We start from the raw sequence: 20,814 nt of genomic DNA on the forward strand, positions 1-20,814 counted from the left end.
GAGAGAGAAAATGAAAGCAATGAAATATCGAGTGTTCAATTGAAAAGTTCATCAAGTAGCCTTTGAATTTTCATAATATTGTGAAGTAGGTATGTCTTAGAAGATCAATGACAAAAATTAGGGTAGGACCACGTTAAGAAGTGACATTTTTTGACTAAATTTATTGTACAATGGCCGGCAAAAAAAGTTAGCCATCATTTAAATGTCAGTGTCAAAAAAGCATTAATTACACATTTGAATTTTGACGTGACACAAAAGTGATGGCTAATTTTTTTTGCCGGCCATTGTATATCTAACATGATTGCCAGATTATCAAAACGGTTTCTAATTAGAGCAGGACATGTCTTTGGCTACATGTTTGGTAACATTGAATACAAAACCTCTTAATTTTCGCAAAGTCGCGTAGCGATATGTCATCTGTAAAATTTTGGCTTAGATGTACAGTTGCGACCAATAAATTTTGGTCGTCAAGGTCATTCTTTGACGAAAATGCTCCATTGTAAACGGTCGTAAATATCATAACCTATCATCATGTTGTATGACATTAATTGTCATTTTTTCTCATTTTTTTGGCACTTCGTTGACGTGGGCATAATTAGGCAGGGAAATTTTTTAAATTTGTGACAACCTAACCAAATTTTGAAATGACATTGACGACCAAAATTTATTGCTCGCGACAGTACATATTTTTTATGTTGAAAGAATTAAATCCACACCAAAACATTTTTAAAATAATAGAAGACGTTGAAAATATTGACCACCTTAATCGATACATTTAGTACGATGAACATTTCTCATCACATTTTCCAACTAATCGGATTATTGTTCAAAAGTTTTATGTTCTACAGTAAAAACCATCGTGAAAAGGAGATAGAAAAAGCAAATGTTGTTTACTTGTGAAAGCAGTTGATTTATTATTCCACAGAAAACGAAACTTAACTCAAAAAAGACGTTAAACTCGCAAAACACAGCTGACATCTGTCAAAGAAGGCATCATCTCTTTTTCGCTCTATTTTCTTTCATCAAAAAGTCATAGCCAACTTGATGAACTTGTCATTTGAATATCCGTTACTATTTTTAATTGTATAATATACATGACGAGATGCGGAAATTAAAAATTGTTTTATAAAAAAATATTTAAAAAAACAAGTACATACATAGTTTAAGGACAACATCGTAGATTTTATAAAAAAAGGATTTTTGTAGAGAAAAAATTTAAAGATTTTATGCAGTTGGACAATTGGTATTTCCTTCAAGAAAACTTTCGTTGGTTACTTACAAAAAGAACAATTTTTTGGAAAAGAAATATGTATGTTACATCACTTACATTCTTGCTGACGTTTGATGTATTGATTTGACAGCTGATAAAAATGAAAACAAAAATACTTGACTAAATTTACAATTAACCCTAAACCCGACGATATGAAAGAAAAAACCAAGAGAAAATGTTGATTCATTTTCTATTTTTTATTGTATAATTTATGGAACTATTTCTATCAAATTTTCTACCATAATTAAATACTTTGAAAATCGTAAAACACAGAATCGTTGTAACTCCACTAGTTTATTTTCCTATCTCCTCCTCGTAATCCTTTGAATTCCTTTGAATTTTAAAGTTGCGTAAGTTGCGTTGATAATAAATTATAAAAGCTTGGTCGACGCTCAAAATATTTTTAGAGAACTTTTGAGGTAGGCCACGTTGATCTAGTTTTTGTTTAATCTGTTCAATACTTGCGTCATTAAATTCGCCGTTCATTTTTAGAAGAGTTATATTAAAAGAAAGATTAATTCATCTAGAAAAGTACTCGTATATACAAAGTGTTCCAAAATTATTGTGGTATCGGTTGGTTTTTTAAATTTCACCTCGTAGTAGGCGTGAACGCACTATACAGGTACGGATCACGGATTAGCTGTTTAAATCTTACGCTTTACACGAGTGGTGCGTTCACAATCGACTCTTCAACGCCTACTATAGAATTTAAAAAACACCCAATTTTTAGTAGGTTTTGACAATTTGAGTGTTTTAAATTTTAACGCATACTAGAAAAATGATACCAACTGTCAAGAACCGACAAAACGACAGGTATAGGAGAAGTTCGGCTTATTCATAAAAAAATATTAACTAAAGTAGTTTTTTTCTAATGGTTTTTAACCAATTACAAACTGTTTAGAATAATAAAAAAATTTGATTAGTTTTCGTTGGATAAACCCGAGGTATCATTTCACTTTCTTGTAAATTTTTGAATATTGACAACAGGCAATGACAGAAATGATATTTGACACTTGGAGGTTATATTTGGTGTAGTGTAGTGCGCGACGTTATCGTCGAAAGGCGGCAAACTATATTTTCCGATTCAATCATTTTGGAACAGGGATAACTTATAACATGTTATATGACATCCACTGTTATGATGTTCTCTTTGTCAAATTTTACTGATCAAATGAAACGCAACGTATATTGGAAGAAATTTACGTAACTGATAAAATGATTCTTACTTTATTAAAATATATTTATTACTGCGGCGATCACTTTCAACGATTTTCAAAAAAAAAACCTCAATGTAAATAAACAAAGTAGAAAGTAAAAAAATAATTACATTTCATTAACACTGTACGTAATGCACTGCATTGTAATGTAATCAGGCAGAAAATTTGTGACAACACCGCGAAATTTTAATGACACTGACGCCGTACATTGCAACAATCATCAATCACTTCACTTCAAATGTGAACAAAAATTAAACTATATTTATCATCCCATAATAACAGTGTAGGAAGTTTATTACTGCCACGAGAACATTATCTGCAATGTTTTTGCACTTCTCCACTGAACAGTTTACGACTTTTGCGAAAACGTTTTTATAACAAAACTTTGACTTGAACAAGGCCCAAGATTTTTTGTTGCTGGACCCGAACTGCTACCGTAACCGGCCAATTTACAAGACGACTTGTGTCACATTATTTTCCTCAGAGAAATTCAAAGAAACGTCCGCAACGTAAAAATTACGCAAATGACAGCTTCCATTTTTCCACCGATTTGCATTTTGTCGTAAAAATATGGAAGATAGTACCAATTACTTTTCTGTCACTCTTGCAACATTTCTGAATTTTAATCCGGCTCGTTCGCGAAAAACTTGCAAAGCGAGCTTTCAGCCCTGATCCCGCTCGTGAATAATGTAAACACGCGTCCCGAAAGCAAATTTACCGTTCTTATCCATGGCGACCAATCCATTTCCCCTACGCAAATGCACCCGACACTGGAAGAAGGAATGTTGTCGGAGGGCGGCTTCGCGTCTCCTGGTGATTTCATCGTTGGAGCTCAACTGTAAGGAGACACTCGTTAGATTCGACGGAAGACTCGGAAATGGAGGAGGTGAATAATTGTGTTAATTAATAACGGGGGCAGCGAATGGAGACGGGACCACACTTACGGGAAGAAGGTCGAGGCCGGCCACGGCGCTGGGTGTCGGTGCCCGAGGACGAGGCGAGCCACTGGGGGAACTGGTGTCGCCACCGCCGCCGCCACCGCAGGCACGACTTAAGGGTGAGTCTGAAACAAACACGTCCGTCACGCGATCTAAATGTCAACATGTTTAATTAACTACTGCCACCAATCATTTTAATTACGGACTTCGCTGCAAGTAGAGTCGGCGAAAATGGAAAAAAGATGCTAAATACCATAAAAAGTGGATCAACAGAATTATAATTACATCTCGTTATCGTCGCCAATCTCTAAACTGATTCCATCACGACGAGCTAATTTTAAAAAAGTAATCCTTCGAGCCGGATTTGAACCAGCGACCTATGGATATCTACAAGTAAACCTCTACAGTCCACCGCTCTACCAACTGAGCTATCGAAGGTGACACTTGTTATGTAAATTAACCCCAACTTTTTTTTTAACTGTAGAACGTAAACACGAAAAAAATTTGTTATTCAAATGTGTAATGCTTTCAGTGTAATTAAAAAATGCAAACAATATTTGATAAAAAAAAGTAGTACACGACGACTCGGCCCCTCGGGCTGGTTATTCTACTTACATATTTGGAATAATTTTGTATATCTTGGATTAATTTAAATAATTATTGTTAAAAAATATCCTTCGAGCCGGATTTGAACCAGCGACCTATGGATAACTACAAGATAAACCTCTACAGTCCACCGCTCTACCAACTGAGCTATCGAAGGTGATACATATTTGTTGCAGCGGTATCAACCGATTTTTAATTTTGAATTAACTATTCCGGACAACAGTCTTGACATTAGTTCATTAGTACCGGGTGATTTTAAATGATTGACTTTTTTCATAGGTTGGTAATATTATTGTTGGTTATTCTGCTTTTTAATGTGATAGTTGACATAAACATAGGCGTCGTCGCCTATTTGACACAATTTATTAATACATAAAATGTCAAAATGACGTACGTACGCCAATGTGGTAATTAAGGTATCAAGTTTGCCACTAATTTATAAAAAATGTTCCCAACTTAAGAAAAAAAGTCACAATCATTTAAAATCACCCGGTAGAATAGGTATCTACCGTGCGATCATTTAAATTATAAATTAGAGTAGGCGGGATTTTTTTTATACGATTGCCCAGAATGCCAATTGACTGATTAAATAAATGTGAGGTTATGGTTAACTTTATAGCGTTTATGGTGCCCATATTCAATCGTTTTAATTTAAAGGAAATGAAAGCAATAAAGAATAATGTAGTTTTATTGAGAATTACAGAAAGTGTTCAAAGTGTTCTCCCCCAGCTTCAATGCAACTGTTAACCCTCCGTTGCATATTTTCGAATGCATTACAGAAAGTGTTCAAAGTGTTCTCTCCAAGCTTCAATGCAACTGTTAACCCTCCCTTGCATACTTTCAAATGCATTTTCCAACATCTGAACGGTTATAGCGTTCCATGCCTTAAATAGTGCCTAGAAATAATCTAAATTAGAAATTTAAATGATTCAAAAACCACTGACTGTATCTTATTCGCGTAGGAAAATCTCGTGGGAGTAGCTCTTAAACGACGGTAATTTTATAGGAATGAAGCAATGAAGATTTAAATCTTGTTTTAATATTTTGTGACGAGTTCCATTTCAGAGGTCCATCTCTTGGGCTAACCTGCGGTGAGGTTTTTTTAGGAGACTGCTTCATTCTTGCTGAAACATCTGCCACAATCTCAGGAATTCTTTTTTTGGGCGCTCCGCTACCGGCTTTTTGACCAACAGTCCCAACATTACGAAATTTCGCCACACATTTATAAATTTGTTGGACCAATTTGTGGTAATCTACCGGAAAATTAGGGAATGTGTTTTGAAAACCATTAACGCAGTGCTCTACAGAATACTTCCATTCGCCATTCTCTTGTTGTTCAGCGTTTATAAAATAATTCTCAGTAAGAAAAATGTTCTGTTCGAAATAAAAAAATTTGAAACGTCACTTTGACAATTCAAATTTTAAATCAAATTGACAACAGTTAATAATGCCAACCTTATTTAAAATTCACAGCCCGCTCTAATTTATAATTTAAATGATCGCACGGTACATATGTATATCAGACGTTCAAATGAAATCCTAGGCTGAGAAGGCGTTGGAAACCGTCAATAGTTTTGCTTTTTATTTTTTTATTTTTTAAATTGACAGTTGTAATTAGAGCATGTTGACAGTTAACCTAAAATTTATCAAACACAAAATCTTTCTGTTTTTTTTCTTGCATTAAAAATAGAATAACGATTCCCAGTCCCTAATGCTCAAAAGAAACATGTTCAATGTGCCGATTAAACATAAAGAAATGTCGTTCACGTCAAAAGGCGGGAACTTCTAACTTTACACTGTTCCAAATAGTTTACTTTTTCAACGCCTACTCAGCCCAGTTTTTCATTTGAACGCATGATATCTTTGTCTACATAAATCACTATTAATCGAGGTAGTTTGTTTTCAATAATTGATCCGCTGATAAATGTATAATCAATACCAAGGTGAATTATTGTGAAGGATTCAAGGACTTGGCAAATAATCCTTAGAACTTAGTACTTAAAACGTAAAATTCTTTAAACGAGAAATTTAAATATTTGATCGTGACAACTTTCCAGAACTTTATTCAATGCAAAATTAATTTTGCGCAGCAGAAAGAGCGTCAACAAAAATCGTGCAGATGTTTCCTCTCCTTTACCTTTGCCAAATATTAAGGACTGATCTTTTCGTGGAAGAATCAAAATCTCTTCTATCCTCCATTTCCATAATTTTTCGTGGCCTTTGATTACATTATTTCTGTTGTGATCTACTTTGTTCGAATTTTTGCATTTTCCAGGAAAATTAAATGTTCCGTTGCAGGATATAAAAAAGACAATGCTCGGACCGCAATTTCCAGAACGATAAACGTCTTATAAATTACAAGTTGTAAACGGGAAAATTTCATTGGGAATAAGAAAATGTCGTGTCACATTTTCCAGCACGAAACTACGAGTATATTATTATTGTGACTTTGAAATAAATTACAAGTCTGGTTGTGGTGTTTATTTAAGCTTTACACTTTTTATCAGATTTAAAAATTAACGTGGACTGACTAATTAACTGCCGTCCAAGGAATCGGAAGAGCGGCGTTATTTCTGGCTTGATTCATGCTTTCAAGCAGGAATTTATTGTTTCAGGTACTCAAAGCCCATTGAAATCTAATATCTGTCAACTCAATTAAATTTCAAGCAGGAAATTGCAGAGTGTAGGCGTCATTCTTGATTTTAACGCAATATCCGTCTTTCACATAATTTTAACAAGATTTTCATGCTGAAATAACAAACAGTCGACAAATTTAAATTGAGATCTCGATCAAACATTTTCACAGCAATATTCCAGATGTAAGATTACCAAATTTATTTTCAAATCTGTTGTACGAAAATTCCGGTGGAAGAATGTCTTTTGGTGTCATTTTCAACGAAATGGCGACGATGCGTTCACTTAATCTAATCAGATTAAGAGACGGAACGTTAAGTGCTCCCTAAAAATACACAGGACTTGTAACACCTGTTGAAACACGAGTGATCCTTCAGAAATGTTTACCCGAGACATGAACAAAAGAACATGTTCCTGCTGACATGTACAAATACATTTATCGCATGAGTGTCTTGACATAAAATCTCTCCAGAAGTTTTCACCAAACGGGAATTTGCGAAATGGCCTACTGCAAATACAAACTTGCTCGCAACGCGAGATGTGGCCCTAAAATTGCTCATCCCGCTTTATTAAAAAAATTGATTAAAGCAAAACACTCGCCAGTTCTTGACCCAGAAGGGGGAAAAGTTTCTGAACGACACTATAGTGTCTCACTTTCTTGACCAATTACACAGACCGATGCGAATCTGGGGTTTTATTCACCACAGCAGTTATGTGGAGACCATCAAATATTTACCACGTAAATATTTTGTACCATCACGTCCTGTTTTTCGAATAAATGAGGCGATATCAGTTTTAAAAGAATTGAAGAAGAATTAACTTAGTTTCAATTTTTACTCATTTGATCTTTCTCAAACGAAGATAATAATCAGTTAATTTCCTTTGTGAATGGGACAACAGAGTAAGTGGTTTATTGGACGCAAAAAAAGGGCTAAAAGAATCTATCTCATCCTAGAATCATAGTAATATGTAATATGCTTGAGTGCAAGTTTATCGCACGAGCGCGAGCGCAGCGAGGACAATAATTCCACGAGGGATAAAAATTGATTTTTTATTGTAGCAATTCGGCTACTTCCCTCATAAATCTTGGTGCGCATCAGAAAAGCATTGTTAAATGTTAACAACGCAACATTCATTGGTGGTTGTTAACGAAGATTTTTCTGCTGGAAAAATTAAAATATTGGATATGTTGTTTCCAATTCTTGCGTGGTAGAAAAAAAAAGTAGGTAGACCTAGACATTCTGTAAGCACCGTTCTAACATAAATTATTTCAAATCCCATTCACAAAGTGAAATTTTGTCTGCATGTGTTATTTTTCCAATCGCTGACATTGACGAACAAAAATACGTTAATATAGAAGTCCCCAATAATTTTTCAATACATTTTTCAATTTGGCAAATGTATCGTAGCCTGGTCCAGGTCATGCCAAGGTAAAACTCTTGATGCGAAGCGACACGAATTTAAGCGACCACTTAGTGTATTACATTTCCGCGATTATTGTCCTATATAATGGTCAGATGACAGTTACCGTTTTCCAATATTACCGCAGCAGACAATTTTCCCCAAAAGCTCGACCGAACTTTTCCCAATAAAAACTCAACGTTTGTTTTAATGCGATTAAAATAACGAGAAAAAACATTAAAAAGCCGGTCGGGACTTTTCCTTGCAAAGCGGAAGTGTCCAGTTAAAAAATTACGTCATTCGCATTTGTGCACAAGATGTGATTAAACTGTGATTTTCGTTGAGTGCAAAGAGGCACCTCTAGCCTCTGACAGCTCCATGCAAATTCAGTTACTCTGAGCAATCAAACGATTATTTTCTAGGTGAACAGATTGCATCAGTGGAAGTGAGGGGCGAGCGAGCGTCCCCCAAGGCACGATGCTGGAGGTCGCCGGAGCAGCAATTACCCCCATGTCTTGACCCGACCGTTTTAAAATAGAAAATGAAAATGACGGAACCCCGGAACGAGGCACACTTTTATTGCAGCGACCCCGACTCCGATAAGAATGTCCTGTTAAATCAGAACTTCCTCGTCGCATGTACGTGGAGGTATTCCCCCAAGTCGTCCGTTCTAACCGCGATCGGAGTTCCAACGCGAATATCAACTGGCAATCGAGAATGTTCCTCACCTGAGATTGGAGACGACATCTTCGACTAATAATAGACGAAACAACACTAAAATCGCTTCTGGTGGAGTTTCCGCGCCTGAACCCCGGAGCGCGACAGAAATTCGTTCGGACCGGCTTCCATAAATATTTTTTCCACCAGAAAGGTTCCGCTACGCGACTCTTATTTCGGAAGCGGTTCCATCAACTTTATTTCTTCGACTGCCTACTTCGAAATTCAATAAGGGGACGTAATAATTTCGCGTCTATTTTTACGGTTCCCCCTGGAATGCATTAAAACGTTCGACTTACGCCAATCATCGAAGACCGACTTCCACACTTTGAAGAGGATGTCGTCGCAGCTGCAGCACAATTGGGAACATTTCAATTTGAAACTGACCATCGTAAATGACGGCACGAGAACGTTCTCGTTCAAATAAATATATGTTTATTTGTTTGTTGTGCATACGGTGGCCTTTATCGGACGACATGGAAATTGCATTAGCAGCGATTTGCGCGCTTTTCCGACCAATACAATTTTTTTCGCGATTGTGTGACGTGGAAATTGGCGACTCACCTGTGCGGGCGTGGAGCCGGTGCCGGGGACTCTGGGTGCTGGGGGTGCTGTGGTCGCTGCTGAGGTCGGCGGCGTAGTCCGTCGAGTCCTGGCGGCCGGGAGATTTGTGGCGACGTTCGCGTTTGCTGTGCCCCCAACGACTCTGCAACACACACCATCCGTACGAGTTTCTGTTTTGTCTAACTATATGGCGAGCACGCGCGCGAAAGCACACTTCTTCATTTATTATTCATTAAGGATAAACGGAAAGGGTGGTATTTTCTTGGTTAATTCGTCTAACACGTATCCAGATTTTAAACCCGCAAGGTGGGTTTCTGTCACGATATTTTACAGAATAAATTGCGAAGGTCGCAAATTGATGATCTATCGGTGAATTAAACATTGATAAAGGACAGACCCCTAATGTACAAAAAAAGAAAACAAAAATAATTGCGTTTAATTGGTAATGCCAATATTACAATTTTAAAGTAAGCTTAGCCTGCGTATCGGTAAATTACAATAATCCAATGCAGTTATTTTTATACACTTTGATACAATTATTTTTAATTTATGTAGGTACTACAAGAAACACAAAAACTCTTTATGATTGGTAAAGTAAATCCAAAGTCTAAACTTTCAAATCTGGCTGAAACGCAAATTTTAAGATAAACGTAGCCCCCATAACAATAAATTACAATACTCACGTGCATAAAGTTATTTTTACACACCCTCGAACAATGATATTTCTAATTCAAGCAAAAATATAACTGCCTGGAGGATAAATCTCCCTGATTATTTTTGCCGCTACAAAGTGTACGTTGTGTTAAAACAATTTTAAGCTTCTAAAATATAATACAACAATTGTTTTTACGTCGTTTAAATACAAAAATTGGTCGACAGATACTCTTAATAATTTTTTGAATAATAAATTTGTGAAAAACATTTTGTTTTATAATACCGTGCGATCATTTAAATTATAAATTAGAGTAGGCGGGATTTTTTTTATACGATTGCCCAGAATGCCAATTGACTGATTAAATAAATGTGAGGTTATGGTTAACTTTATAGCGTTTATGGTTCCCATATTCAATCGTTTTAATTTAAAGGAAATGAAAGCAATAAAGAATAATGTAGTTTTATTGAGAATTACAGAAAGTGTTCAAAGTGTTCTCCCCCAGCTTCAATGCAACTGTTAACCCTCCGTTACATATTTTCAAATGCATTACAGAAAGTGTTCAAAGTGTTCTCTCCAAGCTTCAATGCAACTGTTAACCCCCCCTTGCATATTTTCAAATGCATTTTCCAACATCTGAACGGTTATAGCGTTGTATGCCTTAAATAGTGCCTAGAAATAATCTAAATTAGAAATTTAGATGATTCAAAAACCACTGACTGTATCTTATTCGCGTAGGAAAATCTCGTGGGAATAGCTCTTAAACGACGGTCATTTTATAGTAATGAAGATTTAAATCTTGTTTTAATATTTTGTGACGAGTTCCATTTCAGAGGTCCATCTCTTGGGCTAACCTGCGGTGAGGCTTTTTTAGGAGACTGCTTCATTCTTGCTGAAACATCTGCCACAATCTCAGGAATTCTTTTTTTGGGCGCTCCGCTACCGGCTTTTTGACCAACAGTCCCAACATTACGAAATTTCGCCACACATTTATAAATTTGTTGGACCAATTTTTGGTAATCTACAGGAAAATTAGGGAATGTGTTTTGAAAACCATTAACGCAGTGCTCTACAGAATACTTCCATTCGCCATTCTCTTGTTGTTCAGCGTTTATAAAATAATTCTCAGTAAGAAAAATGTTCTGTTCGAAATAAAAAATTTTGAAACGTCACTTTGACAATTCAAATTTTAAATCATATTGACAACAGTTAATAATGCCAACCTTATTTAAAATTCACAGCCCGCTCTAATTTATAATTTAAATGATCGCACGGTATTTAAATGAGAAGTTTATGGACTAGCAGAAATAGTAGAGAAAATATTTGTGACTGAATATTAAATTAAAACTGTATTAGCTTCAACACAAAAATTTGGTTGTGAAAAATGAAAAGCGACTCGTAGATTAGTTCATACGAGCATTAAGGGGCCTCATCTCGAATTCGTAGCCCTATACTAAACCAATGTAAACGCAAATTAATCCTAAAAACTTCAAATTTGAAGTTGAAAAGCTGCTCGACAGTTCTATCGATTCCTTTTGACATAATCAATTGCAGAGAAATCTTGATTTTTTAATCGCATCCACTAATACCTAACAAAATTTATGTTAGAAAAGATTTTTTTCACAAGTAAAGCCTGTCTAACACAAGAACTTCTAACGGAGAGGATTTTTGTCACAATTCATAAAAAAATTTGAATAGGAAAGAACGTTATTAGTTTGATTCTAATGTCTCAGTTGACGAGTTCTTTATCATTGATAAAAACACCAATGAAGTAATTTTTTTAAGTATTTAAGCTAAAATTACCTGACACTTAAATTTGCGAAGTAATTCCAGTGGCTTTGAATCATCAAACAATTAGTAATATTACTCTTTTGCACCATTACCGATACCGATTCAACATAATCAATCACATACAAAAACCTTCAGATCTAAATATTTTATTAATATGAAACATATGAAACAAAACCTATAAGAAAATCCTATAATGCACACGTTGGACCTTTGCAAATAAGGATGCTCTTTGCCGCACAGTGGCGTTCTGTGAGACAACAAAGATGTTGACCATTAGGCTGGGTAACTTCGACGAGTTTAACCAACACAAACCAATGGAAATAAGTGTAGCGGTCAACTGTTCTCTCACAATGTGCAGATCTCTTGGGCATATTTTCCATCTCTTAAAAATGTAAAGGTCCAGTGTGACAATTTGACATAAAATCAATGGCGCCATCTAGCGAACTATGGAATAGAACACAACGTAGCTTTTCGTTGAAGAATAAAAACCAAAGAAGAATGTATTATTAACAGAATCAATCTACTTCTATTTGGAGTCGATTTTTGTTTATGATACAATGATATAAAGTCTGTCTCAATTTTAAATTTCCACCAAAACTGCATTCTAGGTTGGAAATACAACCGGCAACACTGTTTGGTGAAAAATGCGTCAGATTGTATTTGTTAGGTTATCTGTCAATCTCCGTTTTTACGACTCAAAATTTTAGAATAAAGGAAAAGAATGAAAACCTTTTTTAAAATGCAGCAAGTAAGTAGGTAGAAAATCAAATTCTAAAAGCAAAAAAAACTTATGAACTAATTTTGATGTTTTCGAATCATGTTTATAAAATAATTATATTGCCAACTTTGGTTATAAGAATCCCCAATTTAGAAATATTTTTATTTTGCCAACATAATTCAACAGGTGGTTGAAATTTAGAATTGAGACGAACTATACCTAGGTACTCGTATGTACAGAAAAATATAGAATTTTGATGCAGAAAAGATAAGACTGTGTCACAGATATTGGGTGATTCAAAATGATTGTGGATAACTATGACAACTATGTACGAAAATTTATGTGGCAACTGTGTGAATAGGATAGAGTTGACATTTCTTTGACAGTTCATAGTTGCGCAATTTTGAAAATTGTCAAATCAATGTGCAATGGTATAAAAAAATCAAATGCACGCTCTTGAAATGTCATACAAGGGTGCGTTCAGAAATCGTACCCAGGTGCACCTAGGTCGCCATGCGCCGTTCGTAAATTGCCGGTAATGCAGACATGGTCATCTGTCATGCGTTCAGAATTGTTTGGGTGATTGCCTGACGGTGTTCCCAAGTTACCATGCTCCATGAGTGTGGGAAGAATTGCCGCACATGCGCAATAATAATAATAAACTGTCAATTCACCGTGATTTTGGCGCCTCAATAATAAGCTGGGGCTGGCTAAGTCGCTAAGGACTATGTATTGCCAATTTGGTGATTTTTTTACCTTTACCTATATTTTTCTAATTTAATAAAATAACATAGGTTGAACGGAGTAAAATAATGATTGCAATATTTGTTTTAAAAAGTTTATTTGATTTATATAATTTTCTTCAGTTTATATTTGTTTTAAAAGGCTATACAGTGAACGGCGAAAGTATGGAATAAATTCATTAAAAATGAAACAAAATTTTTTTCAAAAAAATCTTTGGACAGGTCGATTGTAGTTTATAAAAATACATATTTTAATACAAAATAAAATTCCAAGCAGTCATTTGTTTCCGAGTTATGACATCATCGATAGTTTTTTTAAATGGAAACCCCCAATAGAACAACTCCCACTCCTACCAGTACCACAAAATTGCAACAAACCGTTCACAAATGTGATGTTGCCGCGGCACATCTCGGTAATGACGTCATAATCCTTGGGTGTACCATTACCTTACCATTACCTATTCCCACAGCACATTTCCGAACGCACCCCAAATATCAACTCTATACTCTACCCCACCTACACAGTTGCCACATAAATTTTCGTACATAGTTGCCATACTCCACAATCATTTTGAATCACCCAATAGTTACCTGTCAATAGTATTCTTCAATTTAGGAAAAAATGTTACAGTTCTGAAAATGAAATTGTTAAATTCTATACATGTATTCACGTACATATGTAAATGATAGATCTCATGGAATTAGGATAGACGTGCGAAATTGCGAAACTGTATTTTCGGTGAATATCAAGTGTCTTATAATGGAGATGCTTGATGTTCCATCGGTTTTTAGTGAGGTGGCAAGGAAAACGTGTCTCTATTTTCTAGACCTACGTACTTAATAAGTAGCTGTCATTTTACTGTTACTACGTGTTTAAATAAAGACGTGCATAATTTAATGCTGTGGAAATTTATCATGTTGTGGTAAACTCATAAAACTCCACTACATCTTGACTTTACGGGACAATATAACTAAAGTATAAAGTTTTAAGAGAAATAAAGCTGAATTTCTGTCTGAATTTATAAACATAGTGTTCTTCACAAGAAGATGACTACTCCATAGGAACAAATTCGACTCTTTCGCATTTTCATTCACATTCGTGATAGCAACTGCTGTAAAATACATTCACGTTGTTTTGGCGTAATGGGAGGCCATGGAAATTTTGCATTTAATTTGGTAATAAAGCTGTCTGTTGAATTAGGATATATTTTTCTAAGTTTCAGGTTATAAATAGCGTCAATGTCTAGTGCATTGTTGTCAGTTTTACTAGTTTGCAATAGAAGACATCACGGGAAATTCAGCAACTTGTTATGTTCATTTTAATAGGTTCGCATGTTTGGCACTTTAATGACGAAAATCAAACAGTGTGTCCAACGTTAAAAAAATCATGGTCTCTCATTATGACAAAACAACGTGAACGGTGTTTACATGCAATAATTACAGAACATTTTGTTTTTAGGTATCAGATCTATGTAGTACAAAATATTTCATTATCAGATTACTTATTTTTGTGTGGAACATGAAGGTATATAGTTGCTTTTTATTTAAAAAAAAGGAGTGCATGTTTAGTAATGTATGGATAAAAATGGTATTTTAGCATGTTTTTTTTTAATCTGTGATTTGTTCGAACGGCAGTTCATCCTAGAACAAAGCAAGAAATTCGATAATTCATCGATACCGAGACGAGATAAAAACACATACAACTTATGAGAAATTTGTACATGACTTATGAATGTTTCTCTTGTGAATCATTTTTCTCTCGAATACGAGCTGTGGGGAATCGGAAAGGTTTGAAGAAAAATGTCAAGAACAATAGTAAATAATTTAGTCGCGTCATGAAAAGGAAACGAAGTGATAATGTCAGATTTTTATTTGATCATAAATTAACTCGACTCCAGAAAATAGAAAAAAAGGCAATATGAGTATTTCCAGTAGTCAGTTTTTTGATTATTTATTTGTTCTTATCTTTACATCTTTTACTGTTTGTTGATTTAACGGATGTAAGAATCGCATACTCATATCTATCTATATCTTTTATTAGTTACATAGTAAGCACTGAGAATTATTTATTGACATAATATGTATTTATCAAGTAAACATCAAGATTAAAATGTTTGATAAATTCGTACCGAAATATATGTTCTTTGAATTAATAATAATTTTTTTCTATTGTGCGTTCATAACAGAGCTGTTACGATACCAAAAGCAGTATCGTAATAGCTGAAAGCGGTTCTATAATAGCGATAGTACTACAATTTACGGTTATCATGTTGGTACTGCCAGATTCCTCTGCCAGAATCCTCTAAAATATCTAGAGGATTCTGGCAGCGTCAGCCAATACGCGCGAATATCCCAAAGTCGAGAAGTGTTTCAATGATTGTTTTTTGCCAACCATCATAAAATTCCCCAGAATTTAAAAATTCTTACTTTTGATTTAAAAACGGCTCAAAAGGTGCAAAATAGAAAAAAAAAATAGCATGTTACACTATTACATATTGCTCCTTCGCAAACTATGTATGTCATTATTGCCTTTAAATCACTGTAGTAATTTGCTTTTATCTAAGAAAACATTAATTTCTACAAAGATAATTTGTTAATTGTTGTGTTGTTTATCCGTAATTTGCACCACTCAAATTGGTTTGTTAAGGTTAAATATTACACCATTTGAGTGGTCTGTACATTATTTTGTTTAAACAAATTCTGAGTATTTTATTTACGCTATAATTTGTGTAACAAAATTTACCACAATAAGTTCATTCAAAAGTGACGTTACAACATCGTAATTGCACAAATTTAATGTTAAGCACGCGGGGAAAACTTTATCGGTTAGAATGAAACCATGGGAAAATACCAAAGAATTTCTTGTTCATTTTTTATTTAAATCACCTTAATCAAATCTATTGTAATGTATTTTGCTTGACAGTTGCCGACACCTTGTCCTTAGCTGATTATTATATATCAACACAAAAGGTAATCTGGCGAGGTTGATGTCGAGGCTAATTACAACCTTGGCCTCGGACATATCGATGAGCCCCATCAATGCCACACAGCTTACAATGTTTAGATGAATGATACGTTTTATGCCGATTGCAAAGAGGATAATGGAAAACTTCAAAGTACTGTGGTTTTATTGTATCAACAACATTACATTTTAAAATAATCGATGAGACACACAGGTGTTCTTCATACCATCATTTTCCACATTTATTATGCGGTAGTAAAACGAAGCGGTCATTCGATAGTTTACGTGATTAACCTATATTTTTCATGAGACTCATTAATCATTAATTTACTTTGTTCATAGTTTGAAAAAAAAAGAAAAAAGTTGCGCCCCCGGGTGGGCTCGAACCACCAACCTTTCGGTTAACAGCCGAACGCGCTAGCCGATTGCGCCACGGAGGCGATATTCCAAGCTTCGATACACTAATAGAAATTCCTAGATTACAAAATTGCTGAAAAATGATACACAATTAATTAAATTAACTAATGATATTCATATTACCTAATTCATATTATTTATCAAATATCCCCAAAGCGTAGAGATAAAAGGAAAATGTCTCAATTCTTGCAGTTAAAGCAGAAATCGTCATACCTAACTGATTTCGTGCACGCATGTGTAAAATATACGAGGTGATCAACAATCAACAAAGACTGTTTGAGTTGGCAATACAATTAATAAGAACATTTTTTTGTTCAGCTATTTGCAACACTGCAACCGGATATGATTTGTTGGTTTATTTGACCGTCAGATTGACAGATTTGGCAAAATTGTAGGTTATGAGAGTAAAAATTAAAGGTAAAAAGCAATTAAACTTAAAACACACAACAATTATCTAAAAATTAACTAAAGGGAATGCTCGGAATGCCCGCATTTTGCTCTTTAGTCCATTTTTTTATTATAGTCCGATGAGCTTAGTCCGAATCAAGAAGTCGACATGACCTGCGTCTGCTTTCGACATTTGACAGCAGTGCATGGTTCTACCAATATTTGAAAATTTATTTAAGCAACATGAGACAGATATTGTGTTCTTTCGTGCTTTCTTGGTATTTCTGCAAATTCATTCCTCCGTTTTAATTTTATCTTTCAAAAAACCGCTCCCTTCAGAACGCTTTTGATAACTATTTACATATCAACTAATAGGTCAGATATATTAAAAATTGTTGAAAACAGCACTAAACAACCACGTTTAGACTGTCTTTCTTTCTTCCTAGATTTTGTTTCGGCAACGCCATGAACACAAAACAACTCTCTATGAATTCGTTTACCCCCTTACCTGTTAACTTCCAGTCTTGCAAGTTTCCGCGCAATTCCAATATTATTTTTGCAATTTACAAATTCTGTAAAAGGATCTGTCCACATGCTTTTCGTTGGCATCATACGGAGGACATTTCAAGCAAAATTAAATAAAATTATCACAAATAACGTGGTTAAAAGGTAACCTAAAAATTTGACGTCGCTAGTGGAATAAACGTACAATTCGCGTCTTGCTCTAATCGCACATGCTAAAGCGAGATGCATAGTGGGACACGCTTAATACAATACGTACAAGAATTCAACAGTTTGTTTACATTATGTTGAAAAGAGATAACAATATGACAGTTGTTCTGCTTTTTAATTGATATATCGGACTATAATTAAAAAATGGACTATAAACATAAATTAACTCTACTTTTTAGCTCTCGAACAGATTCACCAGCATGTTTAATTTAATTTGAAATGACAAATCTTACTTGTCATCTCATGATGCGACTGTCAGTGTCACTGTCAAGCCGTCAACAACCGGAAGTTACTTCAGTTGTACCATTTAAAAATAAAATTCAGTATTACCAACTCAAACAGCCCTTCTTGATCACCCCGTACATAAATGTATTCACAAGCTTCCGAAGGCTTCATCTCAATGGTATTCGTTAAAATGTTATTATATTCCAATTATTCATACCGACTAAAACGGGACAAATGACAGTCACAACTTTCAAAACAATTTAGTAACTTTCCGAGTGCCAACTTAACCGTTTGCAAATTTAATTTGCGGCAAAGGAAATATGTAAATGATGAAGGTTTAAAACCACTCTTTATTTAGAATTATCACTTGTTTGACGGTGTACCTACGACCGCATTTATAGATATTAAAGTATAAATATGTACAGTAATGTCAACAAGAAATGACTCCCTAGGATTCGAACTTTTAGGGAAATTACATTTTTCATGTTGTATGTAGGTAACTAGAATTTTCAAAAGCAATTTTGAATGCCTAAGGTAAGGTTGGTTACTATAATACCAATTGAGAGATTCTTTCCGCAAGTCCAACTAAATATGCCGCCAGAAACCAAAACTAATTGTGAAACGAAAAAAAAAACATCTGTCAGTTAGCGAGAAATTAGCCATTTGCAACTGTTACAAGAAATTCGCTGCCTTATATCTTTGACATCTTTTGTTTGTCACCAGAAACCACATAGCCCCCAACTTAATCTCCTCCAAATTAATGACAACCTAGTAACTAATATCCCTAAATCCTAGGGGGTAATTTCTTGTGACATTACCATATGACTTAGAACGATCTTTTATTTTTATAATGTTGGCAACATTGGTCATTTCGTGTCAACAAAACAATACAAATACGAATGTTTAGTTCAAACTAACCTACAAATTTTGTGTTATTGAATGCGGATTAATCAGTGTGCAAGTGAATGTGCGATAAGAAAGGTAAGAAATTCGACAGATTTTGTTATTGCATAAAATGGTTCCATTTCCGGTAACGTTGACAATAAGGGTGTCCAAGACAAGAGACCCCTGTTTGAAAACTTGAAAGGTTTTCCACCTAGGATGATTTTTGTCAATTGTGTCGAATAAACCTCGAGGAAGTGATTAAAATCACTTCAGAATTCTATTTCTTTAAACGTTTATTTGCTGATTCTTTTTGTTGTTTCTCCTCAACGTCTACCAAGCTCTACTTAAATTTATCTTCATTTGCACGGAAAAGGTTGACAATTGCTTGGCTGGAGTCTCGTTTGTGTAAAAACTAATGTTAGAACCTTGCAACGTAAAACCTAATGTTAACGCTCCACAACGCGAAAACTAATAAACACTAAATTTGAAATTATTATAGGAAATAGAGCGTGAAGACAAAAAGCCGTTATTTCACGTGGCCGGATAAAAGAGTCGTCGGTTCGATCAGTCGATAATGAACGGTGAACTTGGAAACTCCTTATCCCGCCATAATTCCTACAGGAAACTGCAGAGAACCGACACAAAACACTTCCCTTATCTCTCTTGAGCGAACTCTTTTAAAAATCGATGCACCCGCCCTACCATCAACTCATTACCATTTCAGACCAACTTAATTACCTTGAGTTGTGCGAAAAAACTATGAGCTTTCTGGTACACCGACAGGTGGGAAGTTTCAGGAGGAGCAGCGGATCTCGGCCGAATCTCAGGCATCTCCCTGGGGCTGCTTAACTCGGAAGTTGACTTGCTTAAATGTCGGGCCCCCATGGTTGGCGTTGTAGACATATTATTGAATTCACATATTTCGAGGGCTCGTTCTGAAAAAGAAAACAAAAATTAAAAGAGAAATAAATGCAATTGTAAAAAAGTGTCTGCCGAAACCCGGGATCGAACCAGGGACCTTTAGATCTTCAGTCTAACGCTCTCCCAACTGAGCTATTTCGGCTTGCAGAAATAGTTGGCCACGAGTGATAAGACTGACACATTGCTTCTCAATTTTTTAAAAACAAAATTATACAAAGACAAATAGATTTTGATAAAACTTTACAGACAAAGTTTGATTAAAATGTTTGCTTAGTTAGTTACAAATGTTAAAAAAAAAAAACAAAGCAAATCAGGATCGGAATGGAGTTTTTAATTAAAAATTAAAACTTTTGTGTAATGTCAAATGTCAGAAATTGAGTTAATTATGTCGTATTGTACTGACACGAACGTAACATACCCACTCGAAAACGTAAAATTTTTGCGGAGATCCGTCGATAACAACTTTTACATCGACATTTCGACTTTCTTTTTCTGTTGAACATTTGCGACCGTACTTTATTTTGTTAGCAAGAAAGAAATGGGTATTTCTGTATTCCCAGATGCGAGTGTAAATTGGCACAATTCGCTATATAAACTGACTTTAACACAATACTAAACATATCAGAGTCCCAAAAAATCTCCTGAACATCGGACGAGCTCAGCTGAAAGTTATTTAAAATACTTTCCGGTAAAATGCCGCAAGACAATTATTATATTGCCTGACAGCTGAATTCATCGGTCGTGATACCGGTATTGATGCCGTCAGAATCACAGATAGTACTCGTAGCATGTGTTCCACATAAATCGCGGAATTATTAGAAAATTCTGTTTGTTGTGACTTGGCTAAGCCGTGTTTGTAACATCTGATCGAACCAGTGCGAAATGTGGATAAGAATGCAAAACACGTGGTGCTCGTGATAAAATTTGCAAGTCGCAAGAACAGCTGACTGTAAGTACTAGGTCATGTTGACAGATTGAACAATTTTGTCTTCGATAAGGGAAAAGTCGGCTTTATCAGACAGGATTATTAATGT

General features: G+C 35.1%; 1 protein-coding gene and 4 non-coding genes across 12 annotated transcripts in view; all 5 read right to left on the minus strand.

Moving 5' to 3' along the window:
* The window catches only part of Mctp (multiple C2 domain and transmembrane region protein), a 43,829-nt gene that overhangs the window by 11,938 nt on the left and 11,077 nt on the right, over window positions 1–20,814 (minus strand). For 5 of the 8 annotated variants that reach the window (XM_069038997.1, XM_069038996.1, XM_069039000.1 and 2 more), the window contains exons 2-5: window positions 19,598–19,794; window positions 9,348–9,489; window positions 3,432–3,550; window positions 3,206–3,323 (exon numbers count right to left, since the gene is read on the minus strand). In XM_069038997.1, coding sequence (XP_068895098.1) covers window positions 3,206–3,323; window positions 3,432–3,550; window positions 9,348–9,489; window positions 19,598–19,794 — 576 coding nt within the window. Of the gene's footprint in view, window positions 1–3,205; window positions 3,324–3,431; window positions 3,551–9,082; window positions 9,189–9,347; window positions 9,490–19,597; window positions 19,795–20,198; window positions 20,345–20,814 lie in introns of those variants that run through there. The other 3 variants (XM_069038994.1, XM_069038999.1, XM_069039001.1) reach the window with 3 other exon arrangements.
* Window positions 3,775–3,863, minus strand: TRNAY-GUA (transfer RNA tyrosine (anticodon GUA)). Its single transcript is given in 2 exon segments — window positions 3,775–3,810; window positions 3,827–3,863. It is a non-coding gene; the product is annotated as a tRNA-Tyr (tRNA).
* On the minus strand, window positions 4,099–4,188 carry TRNAY-GUA (transfer RNA tyrosine (anticodon GUA)). Its single transcript is given in 2 exon segments — window positions 4,099–4,134; window positions 4,152–4,188. It is a non-coding gene; the product is annotated as a tRNA-Tyr (tRNA).
* Window positions 16,580–16,653, minus strand: TRNAN-GUU (transfer RNA asparagine (anticodon GUU)). The gene has a single exon. It is a non-coding gene; the product is annotated as a tRNA-Asn (tRNA).
* Window positions 19,850–19,922, minus strand: TRNAF-GAA (transfer RNA phenylalanine (anticodon GAA)). Its single transcript has one exon. It is a non-coding gene; the product is annotated as a tRNA-Phe (tRNA).

This window comes from Tenebrio molitor, chromosome 2 (assembly GCF_963966145.1).
Source record: "Tenebrio molitor chromosome 2, icTenMoli1.1, whole genome shotgun sequence".
Taxonomy (NCBI): domain Eukaryota; kingdom Metazoa; phylum Arthropoda; class Insecta; order Coleoptera; family Tenebrionidae; genus Tenebrio; species Tenebrio molitor.